The sequence below is a fragment of the Phocoena sinus genome, chromosome 16 (genome assembly GCF_008692025.1).
Source record: "Phocoena sinus isolate mPhoSin1 chromosome 16, mPhoSin1.pri, whole genome shotgun sequence".
NCBI lineage: Eukaryota > Metazoa > Chordata > Mammalia > Artiodactyla > Phocoenidae > Phocoena > Phocoena sinus.
This window is the reverse complement of record NC_045778.1, coordinates 39,862,214-39,879,127: the sequence shown is the minus strand read 5'-3', so window position 1 is coordinate 39,879,127 and position 16,914 is coordinate 39,862,214. Positions and strand designations below refer to the sequence as shown.

The 16,914-nt window shown below is 53.4% G+C and overlaps 1 protein-coding gene across 4 annotated transcripts in view; it reads right to left on the bottom strand.

Annotated features, from left to right (window-relative positions):
- The window catches only part of CXCL12 (C-X-C motif chemokine ligand 12), a 28,145-nt gene extending 16,406 nt beyond the window's left edge, over window positions 1-11,739 (bottom strand). For 2 of the 4 annotated variants that reach the window (XM_032609192.1, XM_032609194.1), the window contains exons 1-3: window positions 11,594-11,738; window positions 7,432-7,549; window positions 5,210-5,296 (exon numbers count right to left, since the gene is read on the bottom strand). In XM_032609192.1, coding sequence (XP_032465083.1) covers window positions 5,210-5,296; window positions 7,432-7,549; window positions 11,594-11,654 — 266 coding nt within the window. In that variant the 5' untranslated portion in view covers window positions 11,655-11,738. Of the gene's footprint in view, window positions 1-6; window positions 2,644-5,209; window positions 5,297-7,431; window positions 7,550-11,593 lie in introns of those variants that run through there. The other 2 variants (XM_032609195.1, XM_032609193.1) reach the window with 2 other exon arrangements.
- Between the last annotated feature and the right edge of the window lie 5,175 nt (window positions 11,740-16,914).

Here is a 16,914-nt window from a genome sequence, read left to right as displayed (position 1 = left end):
TGTTAACAAGAACAGAGGGAGACACCATTAAGGCGGGTTCCTGCAGTGGCCGGGCCGCACACCTGAGACGCTGAGCCCCGCTCCAGCCGGGGACACACCCCTGATTTCCAAATCTCTGTGGTGCTTCTGCCTTCCGAGACTCTGAGCAGGGGGACTGAAATGAGAGAGACAGCATGGCAGAAGCGAAGGACGGATGGAAGGCGGGAAGCAGAGAGGGCAGGTGGGCACAGCAAGCACAGGGCGGATGGACGAACAAGGGCACGGAGATGGCATGGCACAGTGGTCACAAGGCAGGACGAAGTGCGATGCCTTAGCCCAGCACAGACATTAAGCCCCAGGACCTCTGGGCTGGCGCGGCGGAGCGGCCCCGGAGCTAGGCGCCCAAGCAGCCGGCACTGGGACCGCGCATGCGCACCTGGTGGCAGACGCGCGAGCGCTGCCTAGTCAGTTTCAACCCACAACGGAATGGAGGTCCAGCTCTTCGGCTCTTCCACGGCGACCCTGCCTTCAGCGGGGCTGAGGCCCGCTGGTCAGATACAGTGAGGCCCCAGGGCCAATGGAGTCATATAAGGACAGAAAGGGGCTTGCCTATGTTTTCTAATGTGGGTCCAACCCTCCGAGTCCCCGCAGCCTCGGCTTCCCCCGGAGAGGTGGCACATGCTGTCTCCCTGGGCACTGCAGAAAGCAGTTTGTAAGCTATTGCTTACCTCAGGGAAGCAATAGCTTGACCCACAGCTGCTACAGGACAAACAGCTCTCCCAGAACAGACCTGTCACCCTCTCTGGCACAGAAATGTACTACTCCTACGGTGTGAAAAAGGGAGCGTGGAGTCACAGGTCTGACCCTCTGCAGGTGCTTTTGTAAGAGTAGCGCTACCCTGGCCAAGGTCCTGCAGACAAGAACTGCTGCTGGCTTCCACGGAAAGGACTGCAGCCCTGGGTAGCCCAGCAGCCATCCAGAGGCCTTCGGAGGCACCACAGGCAGGATGAGGTAAGTGGGCAACCCACACGCCCGGGAGCAGGCCTGCCATCCCTGTTGCTGGCAAGAGGGCCACAGGCTGGGGGAGTTAGCCAGGTACAAGGGATGGCAATGGGAAGTAAAAGTCTTTGGCTACAGTGCCCTAGGGGGACACTTCTCCAGTGAGGAAAAGTAATGGCTGTAATTCCTTATGCTGCAACTAAAAGGAGCGCACTAAAGCGTGAGGGGGACACAGCGCTCTGTGACCCAGGTGACAGGCAAGGACCTTGGGTTTCTTCTCCTGAAATCCATGTGCCCCGTCCTTCAACCATGTCGTCTTTCTGGATCCATGTACTGAAATTATGACCAGGGGTCTGGGGTACAGGGTGAGTGTGTGTCCATGTGTGACAGGGGGATGGGGAGAAGAGTAGATATTCAAGGTTTCCCTTTTCAAAGCACTACTGAAATCAGGGCCTTGCTCTCCCCTGTGGTCCCCCTCCTTCCAGTCCAAATTAGAGAGACTTGGCAAGAAAGCTCAGCCATGAATCTGCGTGTGTACGTGTGTTGAGGTCGGGGTGGTGAGTGAGGACTGAGGCAGCTGCATCCCAGAACCTAATCACTTGGGGTCACGCAGAAGGGGGAAGGGGATAGGCTAGGGGTCCCCGGAGCTACAGGCCCTTCACACAACTCCTCTGCATCAGCGACCCGTTTAAAGAATCTACAAAGGGAATTGCCCTGCGAAGAGGCTCCCTGAGAAGCATTTCCACAACTGCTCTCTGGAAATGCAGAGCTGTCAGCCATTCTCCCCACACGGTCTGAAGAAACCCACCCAAGCTTGGAGGTAAAGCCGCTCATACAGCCCCAGGCCCAGGGAGGGAGAGGCCAGAAAAGTCCTACCCCAGGTGGCAGAGTGGTGGAGAGCCAGGCAGCAGGCATTTGGGGAAAGAAGTCAGTTATCGCCTGCAAATGGCATGGCCACAGCCAGCTCTGCCCCGCAAAGGCAGTGATGCCACCGGCAGTGGCAGGTGAGAGGGTATCAGGCACATGGCCCTTGCTGGGTGAGATGCCAGCTGCTGGGCCAGCAGGCCGCTCTGTGCACAGGCCAGGTGGCCACACGCTGGCCTCAGACGGGCACGCAGATTTTAAGAGTGTGGAGCTGTGTGAGCTCTGAGCGCTCATGATCATGGGCCTTGCGAGAGAGGGAGCGGAGGGCAGGGTGGAGGCTCACCAGCCCAGGGTGATGCTGGAGAGAGACCCTGGGCCATTCTAGATGGAGCGCTGGGCCATCCCGGAGTCCCAGGCTGTTCTAGATAGAGTCCTGAGCACACAGGCTCTGTGTCATAGACTCCAACCCCGGTCTTTGTACAACTACTTTCTTCTTAACTTAGCAGACCAGGAAAGGCCCTAAAAAGCACATAAATACAGGACCCGGGGTGGCCACAGTGGCGGCAAAATGCTGCTCCCCCATGGAAGTCTGAGCGCCCGCCCGGGAAGCAGGGGCTCTGCCCTGGAGGAGGGTTAGGGCAGATTTACAAAGCGCCGGGAGACACAAGAGCAGAGTGCACTGTGGTCCTTCTCGAGGTGGCAGATAACTAGTTTTTCCTTTTCTGAGCAGCCTTTCTCTTCTTCTGTCGCTTCTTTTTTCCTATCTTTTCTCTTTTCCCCACTTTTTCTTCTCTGTGCCCCCTTAGATAAAATTAGTAGAACCATTAATAACGTTGAAATAAACAGGAATCTTTCTCAGTCTGCACAATATTTAAAAGTGGCCTGTGTATTTGTTTAACCCTGTCTTTAGTCTCAGGTCTGGAGGCCCCCGGGCAAAGCACTGTCTGTCAGTACTTCATTAAAATAAATTAGACATTTTCCCCAATTCAAAAAAATGTTAGACGGGCTTCCAGAACACAGATACCCATGAACTGATCCGAAAGGGTGGGAAGGCATGCCCAGGGCCAGGCTGGACTGGTCTTCCGTCTCACCCCAACCCGCTCTCCTAGGGCTTCTTTACATCTCAATGCAGAGCTGAACTCTCTGCTTTATCTTTAAAATCTCTGCATTTCAAATCGAATAAGCTTTGGAGGCTGGAGGCCCAAGGTTCAGATGGCCTTCCAGGAGGAGAGAAAGAAAGCAGCCTGATCCCACCTTCTCCTTTCTGGACGCCTGTGCACACACCCCCTGGGAATGACTGGGATTGTTCTGGAGAGCAAGGGAGAGAGCTGGTTAGCAGAATTTTATTAGAGCAACTTTATTAGAGCAATTGGCTCTTGACTGTCACATTAAAATGATTCAAGCTGAATGGTATTTAATGATTTATGGGGTAAGGCCACCTGTTCCTGAGAAAGCTTGATATTAGCCATGGGCTGGAATTATGGGATTTTTACATGGGAAAATGTGAAAGCTGGATATGATGAGGATTGAGTCTCTGGAGATTACGTGGGGATGTTAGGAGGACCAAGGAGCAGTAAGAAGGGGAGGAGGAATTAGTGAGTCAAGTATGATTCTTCAGAAAACTAGCCCCACTGCTTCTACTGGGTTTAAAAAAAAAAAGACATAAAAACTCGAGCTGCAGATCTAATCTGCTCCTGAGCAAGGCCCATGTGCTGTCACTTGCATGTGAACTCGGCAGGAGGGATGCAAGGCACCTGACCAGCAGGCCAGCTTATCCGAATAAATTCCAGAAATGTGTGTGAGCCCCATGTCTGACAACTAACGGACTTCACCTCAGGTAAATAAATTCCCACACACAGTAGGAGGTTTGCACCACGAAGCAATGCACATTTTATTGCTAAGTGCCTATACTGTCACATCTGATACAATCTTAGTACAAGTGGAAAAATACACTGTGGGTAACATTAAAAAGCTGCAGTCACACGTATATATTTCTTTACAAATCGCCAGTAGTTTACGGCAATAGAGAAATGTAACCTACTGACATTCATATGGCTCCACTTCAAATATAGGAATTGTTCGACTATAAATATATTCTGAAATACATTTGTTTACTAAAGTAACGTTTAAAAAATTGTGCACGAAAATATATATAAAAAAATGCCTTGCAAAAAGTTACAAATACCACCAGGCCCATCTGTGGATCACATTTATGCAGGGGATTTCATCTCGCCAACATTTCTGATTGGAACCTGAAACCATCTTGTGGCTTCAGGAGGAGGGGTTAGTGGCAAGAGGCTTGTTGATTCATCTATTTTTTCACTTCTGATTTCAGAAACGTCAGAGTTTGTAGAGCCTCCATGGCATACATAGGTTTCAGAGGCAATTACAGAAACCAAATTCCTCAAAGCAAGCTCTCAGATTGAAAACTGCATTTGATTCTGCAAAGACCGTCTTTCACGGGAAGGAGGAGACGTGATCTCATACCCCCAGCAGAGGGCCAGCCCCGTTTTGGAGGAGGCCAGAGAAGGATCTCACAGAGGGCCTGCAGAGGAGGGGCGGGCAAAGGGAGGAGGGGGCCACAGGGTGGGAGCCCCTGCGGTCACCCTCCTCCAGCTGGGTGCATAGAGAAATGAGAAGCAGAAGCAGATGAAAGCATATTCTGGGAGGCAGGAAGAGGCCGGGAGTGACCCGGAGAGGGTCTCTGAGCACAGTCCCCGGTGATGGCGGTTCTACGCGGAGCCCACCCATCCAACCACTGAGCTTGAAAGAGGAGGCGAAGGTAGTGGCCGCTGCCTAGCACTGGTCAGCATGTGGGTTGTCGTTTCAGGAGAGGCACCCCCTGCTGGAGTCGCCCACAGTCTTCCTCCGAGCCTCAGCGTCTGGAGGAAGGATGCTTATCTGAGCTCCCTGCTCGGCCATCACCTGACTGTGCTCAGACTCCCCCGGGGAGAAAAGGAGAATCTCCAAAACAAACCAAATACAAAGCTTGAAGTAATCATCGATTTAAAAAAGGGTAATGAGAATGATGATGACTGTGATGATTATGAGGGAACGGACAGGTGGGAAATGCTATTGGGATGATACAATTTCTTAGAAAAACCCCAGTTATAAAACAGCCAATGTGAAAGGTACGGGGCACAGATGAACACACGCTGCGATATTGTACCGTAGGCTATAAATGCAGTTGTCTACATGCTGGGCAAACCTCTCGCCCGTGCCCAGGTCAATGCGCTGCCCCCCAGGCACACCTGGTCCTCACCGTTCAGGCCTTCCTCCCCCACACACCTTTGCCCTTTCATCTCACATGGGTTTAGCTTTCCTCAAGTGGATCTAGTGGAAAGTCCTTTTTGGTGGTTGTGCTTACTTGTTTAAAGCTTTCTCCAGGTATTCCTGAATCCACTTCAATTTCGGGTCGATGCACACTTGTCTATTGTTGTTCTTCAGCCTTGCCCTGGCAAAACAGAAGAGGCGACATTGTGCAGCTGATCGGAGGGGAACATGGCTGTGACCTGGACATCTGCTCATCCGACACCCAGGTTGGGACCCAACTGGAGCGGGGTGCCCCGCTTGGCAGGCTCAGCCTCGGGAGGAACCCCAGGTGTGCTGGGGAGAAAGTGCTAGCCGTGCTTCAAGTTTTACCCCAGAGACACTGGGGAGTGAAGAAAAGTCTTTAAGGAGTCCAGGGAGAATTCACACAGGGAACATTTGAGTTGGCTTTTGAAGGATAAGTAGGAGCTGGGCAAGTGAAGTCAAGGGGGGAGGAAAAGCAAGAGCAAATAGCCCAAAGGGGTAACAGTGCAGAGACGATGTGAGGAATTTGGGAGACAGGACATTCAAGAAGCCCGCGGCCAGATGTAAGGGGCAAAGCAGTGGGGCTTCATCTGCCATTTTGTTTATGACGGGAACTTGTGGGGTGGCAGAAGCAGATTTTTCTTTTGATGGACCATCTTGGTAGTACATGGAAGACAGACTTAAAAGTAAGCCTAGAGGCAGGAGACCTACAAAGAGGTACCACATAGTCTGGGGGATGGGGAGAGGTAGTGTAGGTAGTTTGCCAGAGAATGGTTTCCAGAGAGATTTTACAAGTTCACTGAATGTTCATGGTCTCATTTGTTCTTTGAAAGTTCGTACTGCATCTTCCTCCCAATTCTCACCTTTACTCAGAGCCTCCCTCTCTGAAGACTCCTGGAAGAGGACCTGGACTTGTCTCTGGATCCCTCTCCATAAAGCCCCGGGGTACCAGGTAATCTCAAGCAGCCCGAGGACACCACTGCCCAGCCACTTGGGGTCTAGGAGGACCCATGGGGCCAGCACAGAGGCTCGTGGACACCAGGAGTCTTCACACAGCCTGCCTGTTGAGTCAATGAGCTGTGCAGAGGGCCTGGCTCAGAGCAAGGCGGATCCAGGTCCAATTCTGGGGATTGCTGTTTATTAATGTGTTTGCCGGGAAAGACATGAGGATTCTATCTGGCTTCTTCAACCTCGAGGCAAGGGAATCCACAGAGTCTGCACTGCAAAGTGGGCCCATCCTTGCTGAATTCATTATCTGATTAAATACTTCTCAAAAGAGAGTATTTTATTACAAGCAAAGAAAATGAAAACAAAAAAAATTCATCTTCTAGTGCCCTAAAGCATATTGTAAATGACAAACACATTCAAGGCAGCAAAGGCTAGAGAAAAAGAAAAGTCAAACATAAAACCAGTTGGTGTTGGGTGGAGAGTCGTCAGATGGGTGTAGCTTTTGCTCCAACTGCTGTGTTCCCATCCTGCTTTTAGTGCTGGGACTTTTCAGGAGGTGAGCTCTGCCCAGGAGACCCCGAGCCTCCACTCCCCGACATCTAGACACATGGCCAAGCTCGCTGTGAGCGAGCACGGGGACACATGGGCACCGGAGGGCCGAGCAATGGACGGCCACATGTGGCTTTCTTTCTGGACTTGGTTCAGCCTCCTGCTCTCCAGGAGAGATCTTAGTGTCTCACGTATGTGTGATTTTGGTATGTCTCGTCTCCCACATGAATAAAATCAAATGTTAGCAGCTGCCATCAACACCAGCAAAACTAAAACCTTGTGTGCTGGCTTTCAGAAAATGCAGTTAAGTGAGCTGGTAATTTTGAGTTTCACCAAACAGTTTAACGATGACTTCAACTGAATTTGAGTCTTGTGAGTTTGTGCTATGTGATAAAGGATTAAATTAGGGCACCAAAGCCCTGACATTGGCAGAACTGTTACTAGCAAGGGGCTGGCTAATTTACTGTTCTTCAGCAGAAAGAAACTTTGGTGAATCCCATGTTTCTCCAGTCTAAGGGTGCATCTGAATGTGCTCCCATCTCTTGCACTAAAGGGAGGAAGCTTGGAAAGAAGAGGCAAGGACCCTCTGTGAGTGAGCACGGCACCAAGGTTAGGGCACCAAGGGTAAGAGAAGCTTTTAAACTCCTGCCTGGTGGTACTATCGGCTGCCTCTAATTATGCCAGGTTCGAGCCTGGACACTCGGCATGTGTCATTTCTCTAGCTTTAACAAGTCTGTGAATTAGGTGTTACTATGCCCATCAAATGTAACATCCCTGGAGGAGGATGTTCAGACTTACACGATCTGAAGGGCACAGTTCGGAGTGTTGAGGATTTTGAGATGCTTGACATTGGCTCTGGCGACGTGGCTCTCAAAGAATCGGCAAGGGCATCTGTAGCTCAGGCTGACCGGTTTCCCTAGAGAGGTAACGAGAACAAAGCAGCTTGTTATTATCCTGCCAGGCCTTGGGGATACAAGTGTGTCTGGGTCTGCAGCCGAGCGATCAGATGGTGGAATGAGGGTAGGATGGGGAACGATGGGAGGAGTCATGGGTGCATCCTGGCAGAGACATTTTCCTTGGGTAGCACAGGGAGCTCTGAGTGGGCTGAGGCTCAGCCTCTACAGGGCAAGAGGCCAGAAGGACCTGAGGAGAGCTGGACCTTAGGAGGGTAGGGAAGCTAAAATCGGAAGGCCCCTGCTTGGGTGTCTCAAGATAAAGGACATTAATCACAGGAGAGAACTGTTTCAGTCCAAGGTACTGAGGTTCCTAGTTATTCTTTGCAAAATAAACTCCTCCATGGCCAACTGAGAAAGACTTCCCAATTCAGGGAACAGGGAGGGGGAAGAAGGAGGCTCCAGGCTCGCTCTCTCCCAGGAGCCACTGCAGCTCCCCTGGGAATTCTCCCTCCCCCACCTGCAGTCTTCTCTGTCCTCACATTTACCTTAAGCCCAGGCAATCACAAAAGAATCCCACTGGCTTCCTACCTGGGCGTCCCCAGAGGGCAGGCGAGGGCCCATCTTTTCGCTGCACTTCCAGGGCTGGAGGCAAACGTGGCTTTCATTGCCTGTGCAGGGATGCTCCAGCCTCCTGGGTTGTATTACATCTTTGTTTGCCAATTCACCAATTTGCAAAATGCCATAATTGACACTCATTAGTGTAAATTAGCAAAGGGCTCCTGCAGAACCCACAGCTCACCCTGGAAGTCTAGAATTGCAAGCCCCGGGGGGTGGGGGGGTGGGTACTGACTTGTGTGTGTGTGTGTGTGTGCGCACGCGTGCGCGCGCCCGCACACGTATATGTGTGCACGCGTGTATGCGTGCATGTTTTCTGCAGATTTTATCCAAGCCCTACTTAATACCCCAAATTATTTGAATTTGTGGATCCTTTCATCAGGAATTAAATGTAGGTCTGAGAATATTTAGTCCAGAGATTAAAAAAAAAAAAAGTTTGCCTGTTTACAGAGCTCCCAGAGGGCTCCTGGTGGTTCTGAAGTTCCATATTCGGGGCAAGAGAGCTGGGGAGGCCTGTGAGTGAGGGACTTAATTTTTTTTCCTCAAGGCTGAACTCCATCAAGAGATGGCATGGCCAACAAGTCAGTGGGAAAGCAGACCACCTGGCCCCCCAAGACCAAACTTGACTCCCTGAAAACCAGGAAGAAGAAAGCCTGGCTTCAAGGCTCTCGGTGACTCGTGGCACTGGAGAGCCTGGAGCAGGCTTCAGGTTTACACCTGGGCTAAGTCCAGAAAGTCGCTGCTGGGGCCTGGCTTTTAGCAAGTGTACCGGGTCCCTGCAGAAGTCTGTATGGCCCTGTAACCAGGTCACCTGGGAAAGTGGCCTGCAGCTGGGGGCTGGGTGGCCAGGGTAAAGGAAGAGCCAAAGTCTCCCCTCCGAGTGTCCTGCCTCCAGGTTCCCCTGAAATTCTCAGGGGTCCTTCAGAGCTGAGCAGAACCGGCATGTGGGGCCCACTGGTGAGGCAGGACTGGTCCCAACCCCAGAGCAGCAAACTGCAAGGTGCACAGTATGACAGCTGCTGAGGGCAGCGTTGTGCAAGATGGGGGCTGCTCCTCCCCCGTGTCCCTGAGATGCTGTTCTGAGTCCATTAGCGAAGCGGTGGCGATCAGGCCAGAAATCAGAGCCCATTCTGAGCTCAGAACACAAGCTTTCTCTTTTTCTCTTCTCCCCTCTCCACCTCCTGGGATTATCCACTTCCTTCAAAGGCAATTTTTATTCCTGCTCCCAGGACCCAGTTGCCTGCCTGTCAAGTGGAGAATTTCAACAGGTTTTTTAAAGTGACAGAGCCCCAAGTGTTCTTACCAAGAGAGCTAGGTGCTGTGTCCAGCTGGTGACCTTCCTGCCAGCTTTTTGTCAATATTACTAACTTTTCCAACTGTTTTGCACGTGGTCTGTGTACAGGCAAGAGGCCTGACTGGTCCAGATGTTACCCAGGGCTCGGGGGAACTTGGCTTCTGGTGAACTTGGCTCCGCTCTGGAGCAGTCCTTCCACTCGAATGCAGAGACAAGAGCCCCCAGGCCAGCCCCTCCAGCCAGGCCTAGGAATGGGGCCCACCCTGACTTTAACCCCTAGAAGCCCAGGGCATCCGGAGACCCAGCTGCTTGGCTGAGGTTAGCCAATGGAGGGAGGGCAGGAGCCCGAGTCAGAGCCTGAACAAGGGGACCCAGCATGGGTACACAGGCTCCAGGTGGTCAAAAAGTTCATTCTGGCCTATGCGTGCAAGGAGAGCCCGACTAAGCGGGAGCCCAGGACCCTGACTTGGCCGCTTGGCTGCCAAGAGGGCAACTCAGATGGGCAAGCAACCCACCCTTCTCAGAGTCAGGAGGAGTCTGTGGATGAGGCCCCCACTCCTTCTGTGCTCCCCCCAGGTCAGCTGTGCCCAGGACTCAAGGACCTGGGTCCTTGCATTCTAGTCACTTCTGCGGTTCCCCAGGGGAGGGGGCAGCTAGAAGAAGCACCATTTCCTCCCACAGCTGGATGATGACACGTCTACTCTCACCAAACCACTCAACTGTTAATACCCAAACCAGAGTGTGCCCCATGACCTGGGTTGGGGGTGTCAGTGTCAGTGTAAAGACACAGGCTAGGTTACTTTTTCAGCTTACAGAAAAATTCTGAATTCCCTTTGGTGCCAGTCTCTGCAGCTCTGACCAGCAACTTGCTACACTTTTAAAGAACACTTCCCAGGTGGTGAGCCACCAGCCAGTGAGAATGCAGCAGAGGTCTTCAGCTGGCACCTAGCAGACTGCTCCAGGGCCTGGGGCCCTGCACAGACCTCAGCTGCACCAAGGACAGTGTCCTTCAACCCTTTGCAGGATTCGTTGGAAACTTCGCAGCCAAGAAAGCTCGGCATGGCCTGACCGTGCTGACATGGTTTTGTTTTGTGTGTTCAGAGGCAACAGTTTATTTTGGTTTGCAGCAGTGGTGTCCTGTAACAGGACAGTGAGATTTCGCTTAAGCCTCAAAAAGAAAAAAGGTCTCTCCCTCTCACAGTGAAACGGTACACCACCTTTCCCCATGGCCTAAAGCCTTGGCGACTGAACTTTTCTGCAGCGCTCACTCCGAGAGAGAGCAGTGCTCGCCTGTCTGGTGACAAAGGCGCCAGCCTGCAGGTGTGTTTTGGGGGCTGGGCAGGCGCATGCATGACCCAGATCGCCCCTGGGCCTCTCCTGGGTGACCCCAGACAGAGGTAGGGAAGGCACTGTCTGGATGCGCTTCCAGCTTCGCCGCGTCGCTGCGGACCGCGTTGCGGTACAGAAGCGCAGCCAGGCGTTCGCTGCAAACCCGACAGCTGCTCGGAACGATAAGACTGCGAGGGACGCCTCGCAGCTGCACCCGATCGCATTGCCACCACAAGCAAGTCGCGATGCCAGACAGGCTTTGCAAAGCGCTCTCTCCAACAGGAACCGCAGAACGCATTTCCATCGCGGTGCTCATCGGGGCCTTGGCGCGGGCCGGGGCAGAGGAGCCGTGGCCCCGCACGGAGCCAGGAGCCCATTCTACTCTGGAAACCGAGCTGGGCCGCGGGAAGGCACTAGCTGGGAGGTGGATGGTCAAGGGCCAGGGACCCGCGGCTCCCGACTCGGCTCCACACCTCCGCGCCCTCCCGCTCCCGCTCCGAAAGCGCCCTGGGCGCGCTCGCATCCAGTTATCCTGCCCGACCTCGCTCTGCAGCCCGCCCGAGGTCTGGCGGCCCCTCCCGCGTCCCGGAACCCGAGCTCAGCAGCGGAGTGCGAGCCTCAGCGCGGGGGACGCTACGCTGGGGACCTCAAACGCCGCACGCCGAGGGAGCGCGCCCCGCGAGGTGGGCTGCCTCGACCTCCCGGGTGCAAAGCGGCGCGGATTAGGTTCGCTCGGGACGGCGCGGGCCGGGGCAGAGGAGCCGTGGCCCCACACGGAGTCAAGAGCCTGGCGCCTGCCCACGCCTCCGTCGCCGGGCGCACTCACCGTCGCTGAGGCACAGCGCAGCCAGCACAAGGGCCAGCACAGCGACGATCTTGGCATCCATGGCAAGAGCGGGCGGCGGGTGGACGGAGGCAGGACGCGGAGGGGATGCGACTGCGGAGAGTGAAAGTGCGGCAGCAGGAGGCGCACGCCCAGCACTTTAGAGGCGAAAGCGGGGCGGGGTGGGGCGGGGCGGGCGCGCGGCAAGGGGCGGGCCTGGAGCCGAATTCTGCCCGCGGCCCGGGGCTCTGACCAGAGTCCCCTCCCACGCGGCCGCTCCCCCTGTCCCCTCCCTCCCACCCCTGCTCCGCGCCCGGGATGCTCCTGGGCCTGCGGTGCGCCCCAGCCTTTGACCTCTCGGTTACGCTGGGCCCTTGCTTTGTAGGCCTAACCTGCACGGAGGAAGTCAGCCGCTCAGTGAGGGTCGGGGATGGGACTGGTTACTGTTCCCATTATGCAGATGGAAAGATTGAGTCCCAGAGGCGGGAACAGAATGAGAACCAAAGGAAAACAAACAGATCGGTCCTAGAGGTGAGGGCCAGCTAGGCCAGCTGCGTCCCGGGTAGCTAAGAGGGTCCTTTTGGGGGAGTGTAGGACCTGGAGGTGACCACCGGCTTCAGCTCGCTGCTCCGCGGCCGGGAAAGCTGGGACTAAGGGAAACAGACTAGTCTTTGCAGTCAGAGCGACTCCGATTCTATTCCAAGCCAGAGCTATAACTTATTAGCCGAGCCTCAGTTTCCTCAACTGTGAAATTGAAGCTTTTAAATAGAGTGCTCTGCCACCAAAAGGAAATAATGGCAGTTCGCCCCGGAGGCTCTTAGTAAACGTGAATTTACTTAGCCCTTTGCACCCCTGCTCTTTCCACTGTGAAATGGAATAAACCCAGTTCCCACCCCGCGGAGGGGAACTGTGGGATTTGACTTGAGACTCCCCTCCCGACCACCACGAAGTGCTCAGCACTGCGTCTGGCACATAGTCTGTACTCAGGAAATGGGAGCTAGAAATAATTGTTTACGCTTCAGTTATTTTCTCCCTCTCCCCAAAGGATGCCCAGCACCACCCGAAGTGATGAAAGAACGCCCCTCTCCCCCCACAACCAGGAGGTTGCTCCACGTCTTTCTGGTGCAGAGAACTACACCCACGGGGTCGTTTCTCGGCGGAGTCCAGCCCTCCTGGTAGGTTGCCGCACCCTAACCTGGACACCCGAGATGGCCCCGGCAGAGCACACGGTTGCAAGCAGGCGGCGGTCTGGGAGGCGCAGGAGTGAGAAGAGTGCCCTTCTGAGCCTCGCTAGCGGTCACAAGCCTCTCCGGCCACCTCCCTCTGCTCTTTCCCTCATAACCTGACAATGGAGTGGATTCTGTCCCCGCGTCCATCCAAGGGGTGTTTGGTGGGAACAAGTCTCTGGAGTCCCGGATCTCTGGCTTTGGGGGAGTGGGCGGGGCCCGTCCGGCCTGGGTTCAGCTGCTCCAACTGGGGGCAAAGGGAAGGGGCAATCAGCAGGAAGCTGCGAGAGCCCCGGGATTCCGGCCGTGGGGATGGGTGTCTTTTGCATTTTTCGTTTTTTTCCCCAAACTACTTTCGCGCCCAATTAGGTGCTCTGTGAACCTGTATTCATTCATTCACTCCGGGCCGAGCCCGCTTCTGGGTGCTGGGTGTAGAGCCGGGAATCCCACTGACTTGGTCCCTGCCCTTAAAGAACTAACAATCCAATGGATAAGACGGTCCTCCGGCATTCCCCGGTCTCCACCTCCTCTAGGGAGACCTGGGGCGGGTAATGTCCCAGTTGGAGCCCTAGCCCACTGCTGACAAGCTGGCGCGCGCGGCAGCTGAGCTCGGACGCCCTCTGGTGGCAAAGTCTCTCATTTCCCCCTTTCCTCCCGCTCCCCCGCGCTCCTGCGGTCCGAGTGGACCAAGACTCAGGCCTGCCCCAGATCACTGCACAGACGGGTGAAGCTGCAAGGTTCAGTCATATATCGGGTGGCCGGGACTTAGGGGCACACCACAGAGGCCAGAGCCCGGCGACAGCCGCGCTTGTGGAGCCTTACCTGCAAGTCCGGCCAAAGCCAATGTCAAAGCATCTCGCTTGTTTGCTTTTGGTCACAAATCGGTTGTTGCTCCCACAGCCTGAGGGAGCCACTGGGAGGGACCCGCGTGGGCTGAAGGGAAACCAGGGCCTTCTGTCTGGCCGCACCCCGCAACCCCAGGACAGACATTAGTGTGGGACCCATCAGTGCCATCACTTCCTCCATTCATTCATTAAAATTCTTATTGAGCACCTGTTATGTTCCAGACATGGGATAAGTGTTTGAAATACTTCAGTAAAGGAAGCACAAACAAACAGACGAAACAACCCAAACCCCCTTCCTCCTGGAGTGTACATTCTGGGGGATGGGGGAAAAGAAAATGGCACTATACATAAGTAATTAAGCACATAAACTATGGGAGGTCATTAAGTGCTTCGAGAAAATGGACCAGTTGGCAAGCTACTTAAATTTAAAAGTCTGCACAAGTCAACACTCTGGGGACCAGACTGTGCCTTTTTTTTTTTTTTTTTTGGCAGTACGCGGGCCTCTCACTGCCCTGGCGTCTCCCGTTGCGGAGCACAGGCTCCGGACGCGCAGGCTCAGCGGCCATGGCTCACGGGCCCAGCCGCTCCACAGCATGTGGGATCTTCCCGGACCGGGGCACGAACCCGTGTCCCCTGCATCTGCAGGCGGACCCTCAAACACTGCGCCACCAGGGAAGCCCCAGACTGTGCCTTTTTAACCTGGGCTCTGTGCTCTGTCACAGGGGTGCCTCCCAAATTCAGGGTAGCAGGGCCCACTACCCTTTCTCCTCTGTCTCTTGCTTATGGCACTATCTCTGATTAAAAGGCTCCACCTTTCTTTCTCTGCCAGGAAACTCAGTTCCCTGTCAAGACCCAAAGCAATGCCACCTTCCCTATGAGATCTTGCAGATTTCTCCCACACTCAGCACTCAGAGCTGCGGCTCCTCAGAGACACCTCAGTCATGAGGAGTTCAAGGTGAGAGGGAGGCAGGGGTCTGGCTGTTGGGTTAACAGACAGGTGCATCTCCAAGGCTCGATGTTGTACTATGGTCTCTAGACCCCTAGTGACAGTCCAGGTGCCTGCCCACAGCCCTCTGCCCAGCATAGGCTGTTCACACCTTCAGAGTTCAGTGACTGGATTTTGGAGAAGGACCTTAATACAGGGTTGAAAGTTTGCACCCAATCATTGTTTCCCAGTGTGAAACCAACAGGATGACTTCAGGTGGTACTCTGAAAACATTACTTTAAACAACATAGATTTAGAAACTTATTTTTTAAAGTAATAAAAAAATAACTAGCACATTAAAGCAGACATTTCAGGTATTGCTCAAGACTGATTTCATGATTTAAGTTTTAAAAAATAAGTAGATTTAAACTAACAAAGCATGCAATAGTATAGGTAGTTGGGGAGATAGCAAAAAATCAGACAGGGGTACAAAAAGATCTGAAGTTTGAAAATAAATAAAGAACATGTTAAAATTGCTTGACACTCCCCCTTTTAGAAACAAACCATTTGGTCTCAAAGTGGTAAAACAAAATAATACAAGGGAGATATGGCATCTTCACTCTTGCCATCCAGATAAGGCCAGAGAATGCTCACCCAGGAGTGTTCAGGTCCTAGGAAGGGTGTGGGGATACATGAGATCCCAACCCCCTGCCCTGGATACCCATGACCCTCCCACCCCAATCATGAGTCTTCTTTCATACAGCCTTGAGTGCGGGCCTGGAGGGGCTACATCCCACCCACCCCTGCTCTCCCACCTTTGACATCTCGCATCGGGGTTCACTGGTATATGTCCTACCCTGGGAACCAGGAGGCCCGTGAGAAAGACAAAACCTCAAAGCCTCGATGCTATCATCTGTGGAATGTGTATATTATCTGTCAGGGTTGGCCTTTGGATTTACTAAGTGTGAAAGCACTTGGCACAGAGAAGGCCTTCAGGAAGATATTTACACAGGACTTCAGTTTGCTTTCTCTGAATTCGTCACATTTGGTTCTGACAAAGATCACACCAGCAGGATAAGCCCTAATATCTCAGCTTTGAAGACAGGAGCCTGACGTTCAGAGCAGTTCAAGGCCTTGGCCAACATGGCAGAGCTGGCCAAGGACAAAGGCGCAACTCTCTAGACCAGCGTCTCTGGATTCTGGAACATCAGTGTGTGCGGGGATGGAGGTCACTTCTGTGGCAGGTGTCTAGGGAACCTCTTGGAGTCCTGTTCCCAGGGCCTGGGCTTAGCATCTGTCAGGCTGACTATGTTTTCATTGACTGGATCCAAAATTGACCTCAGGAGCCAGTTCCAAGAGCCCCAGTTCATCCTGGAGGGAAGGACCCAGGGAAGCTGAGGCAGGGCTCCTACATGGGGCTCGCTCTGTGCTGGGTCCTGGCTGGCTTTGGGACATACCTGCAGGCAGGGTTCACCCTAGGTGAAGGTGCACGTCCAACAAGCCAGATCTTCTGTGTAAGGTGGCTGTACCCAAAGATTCTCCCTTGATGGACACTTGTAAAGCAGGGGTGGTATTTTCTGGGACATCCTCGTGCCCTCAGCCTGCACACCAGCTCGCACAGACCAGCGCAACTCTGTGTGCACCCCATCGCCAAAATCAGTGGAGGCAGGTCCAAATTTGCTCTGTCAGTCCTAACCCTACCCCTCTCTCTTAGTACCCTTGCCTCTGGGCAGACTGGCCTCAGCATTTGGAGCTCCATCAAAGTTTCTGGAGCTGGAGTATACACCAGCCCCTACCATAAACCCCTGGGTGATAGGAAGTGTGTGCCCTGGGGGATAAATAACATTTACACAGGAGTTACTCCGTGTTGTATACCTTTTGCCTCCTTTATCCCCACATCTACCTGCGAGGCGGGTTCAGTGTTAACCCCATTGCCCAGATTTGGGAACTAAGATCACACGGCTACTCTTTGGCAGAGCGGGGATTTAAACCCGCTTAGCCTGCCTCTGCAGTAGAGCTGTTCCTGGTGAAGGATAGAAGAGTAGATTTGCCACATAAACTAGAGGACACCCAGTTAAATTTGAATTTCAGATAAATGTGTCTTTTTTTTAGCATAAATATGTTCCAAATATTGCATGGGACATAGTTACACTAGAAGGAATTATACGTTGTTCATCTGAAATTCAAGTTTAACTAGGTGTGCAGGATTTTTATTTGTTGAGTCTGGTAACCCGACCCCAGGGTCTTACACTCTTCGCGACACAATGGAGCCCCTCTCTATGGGCTCCCTGCCTGCAACTTCAGGACCTGTGGGCAGAGGGTGGGAAG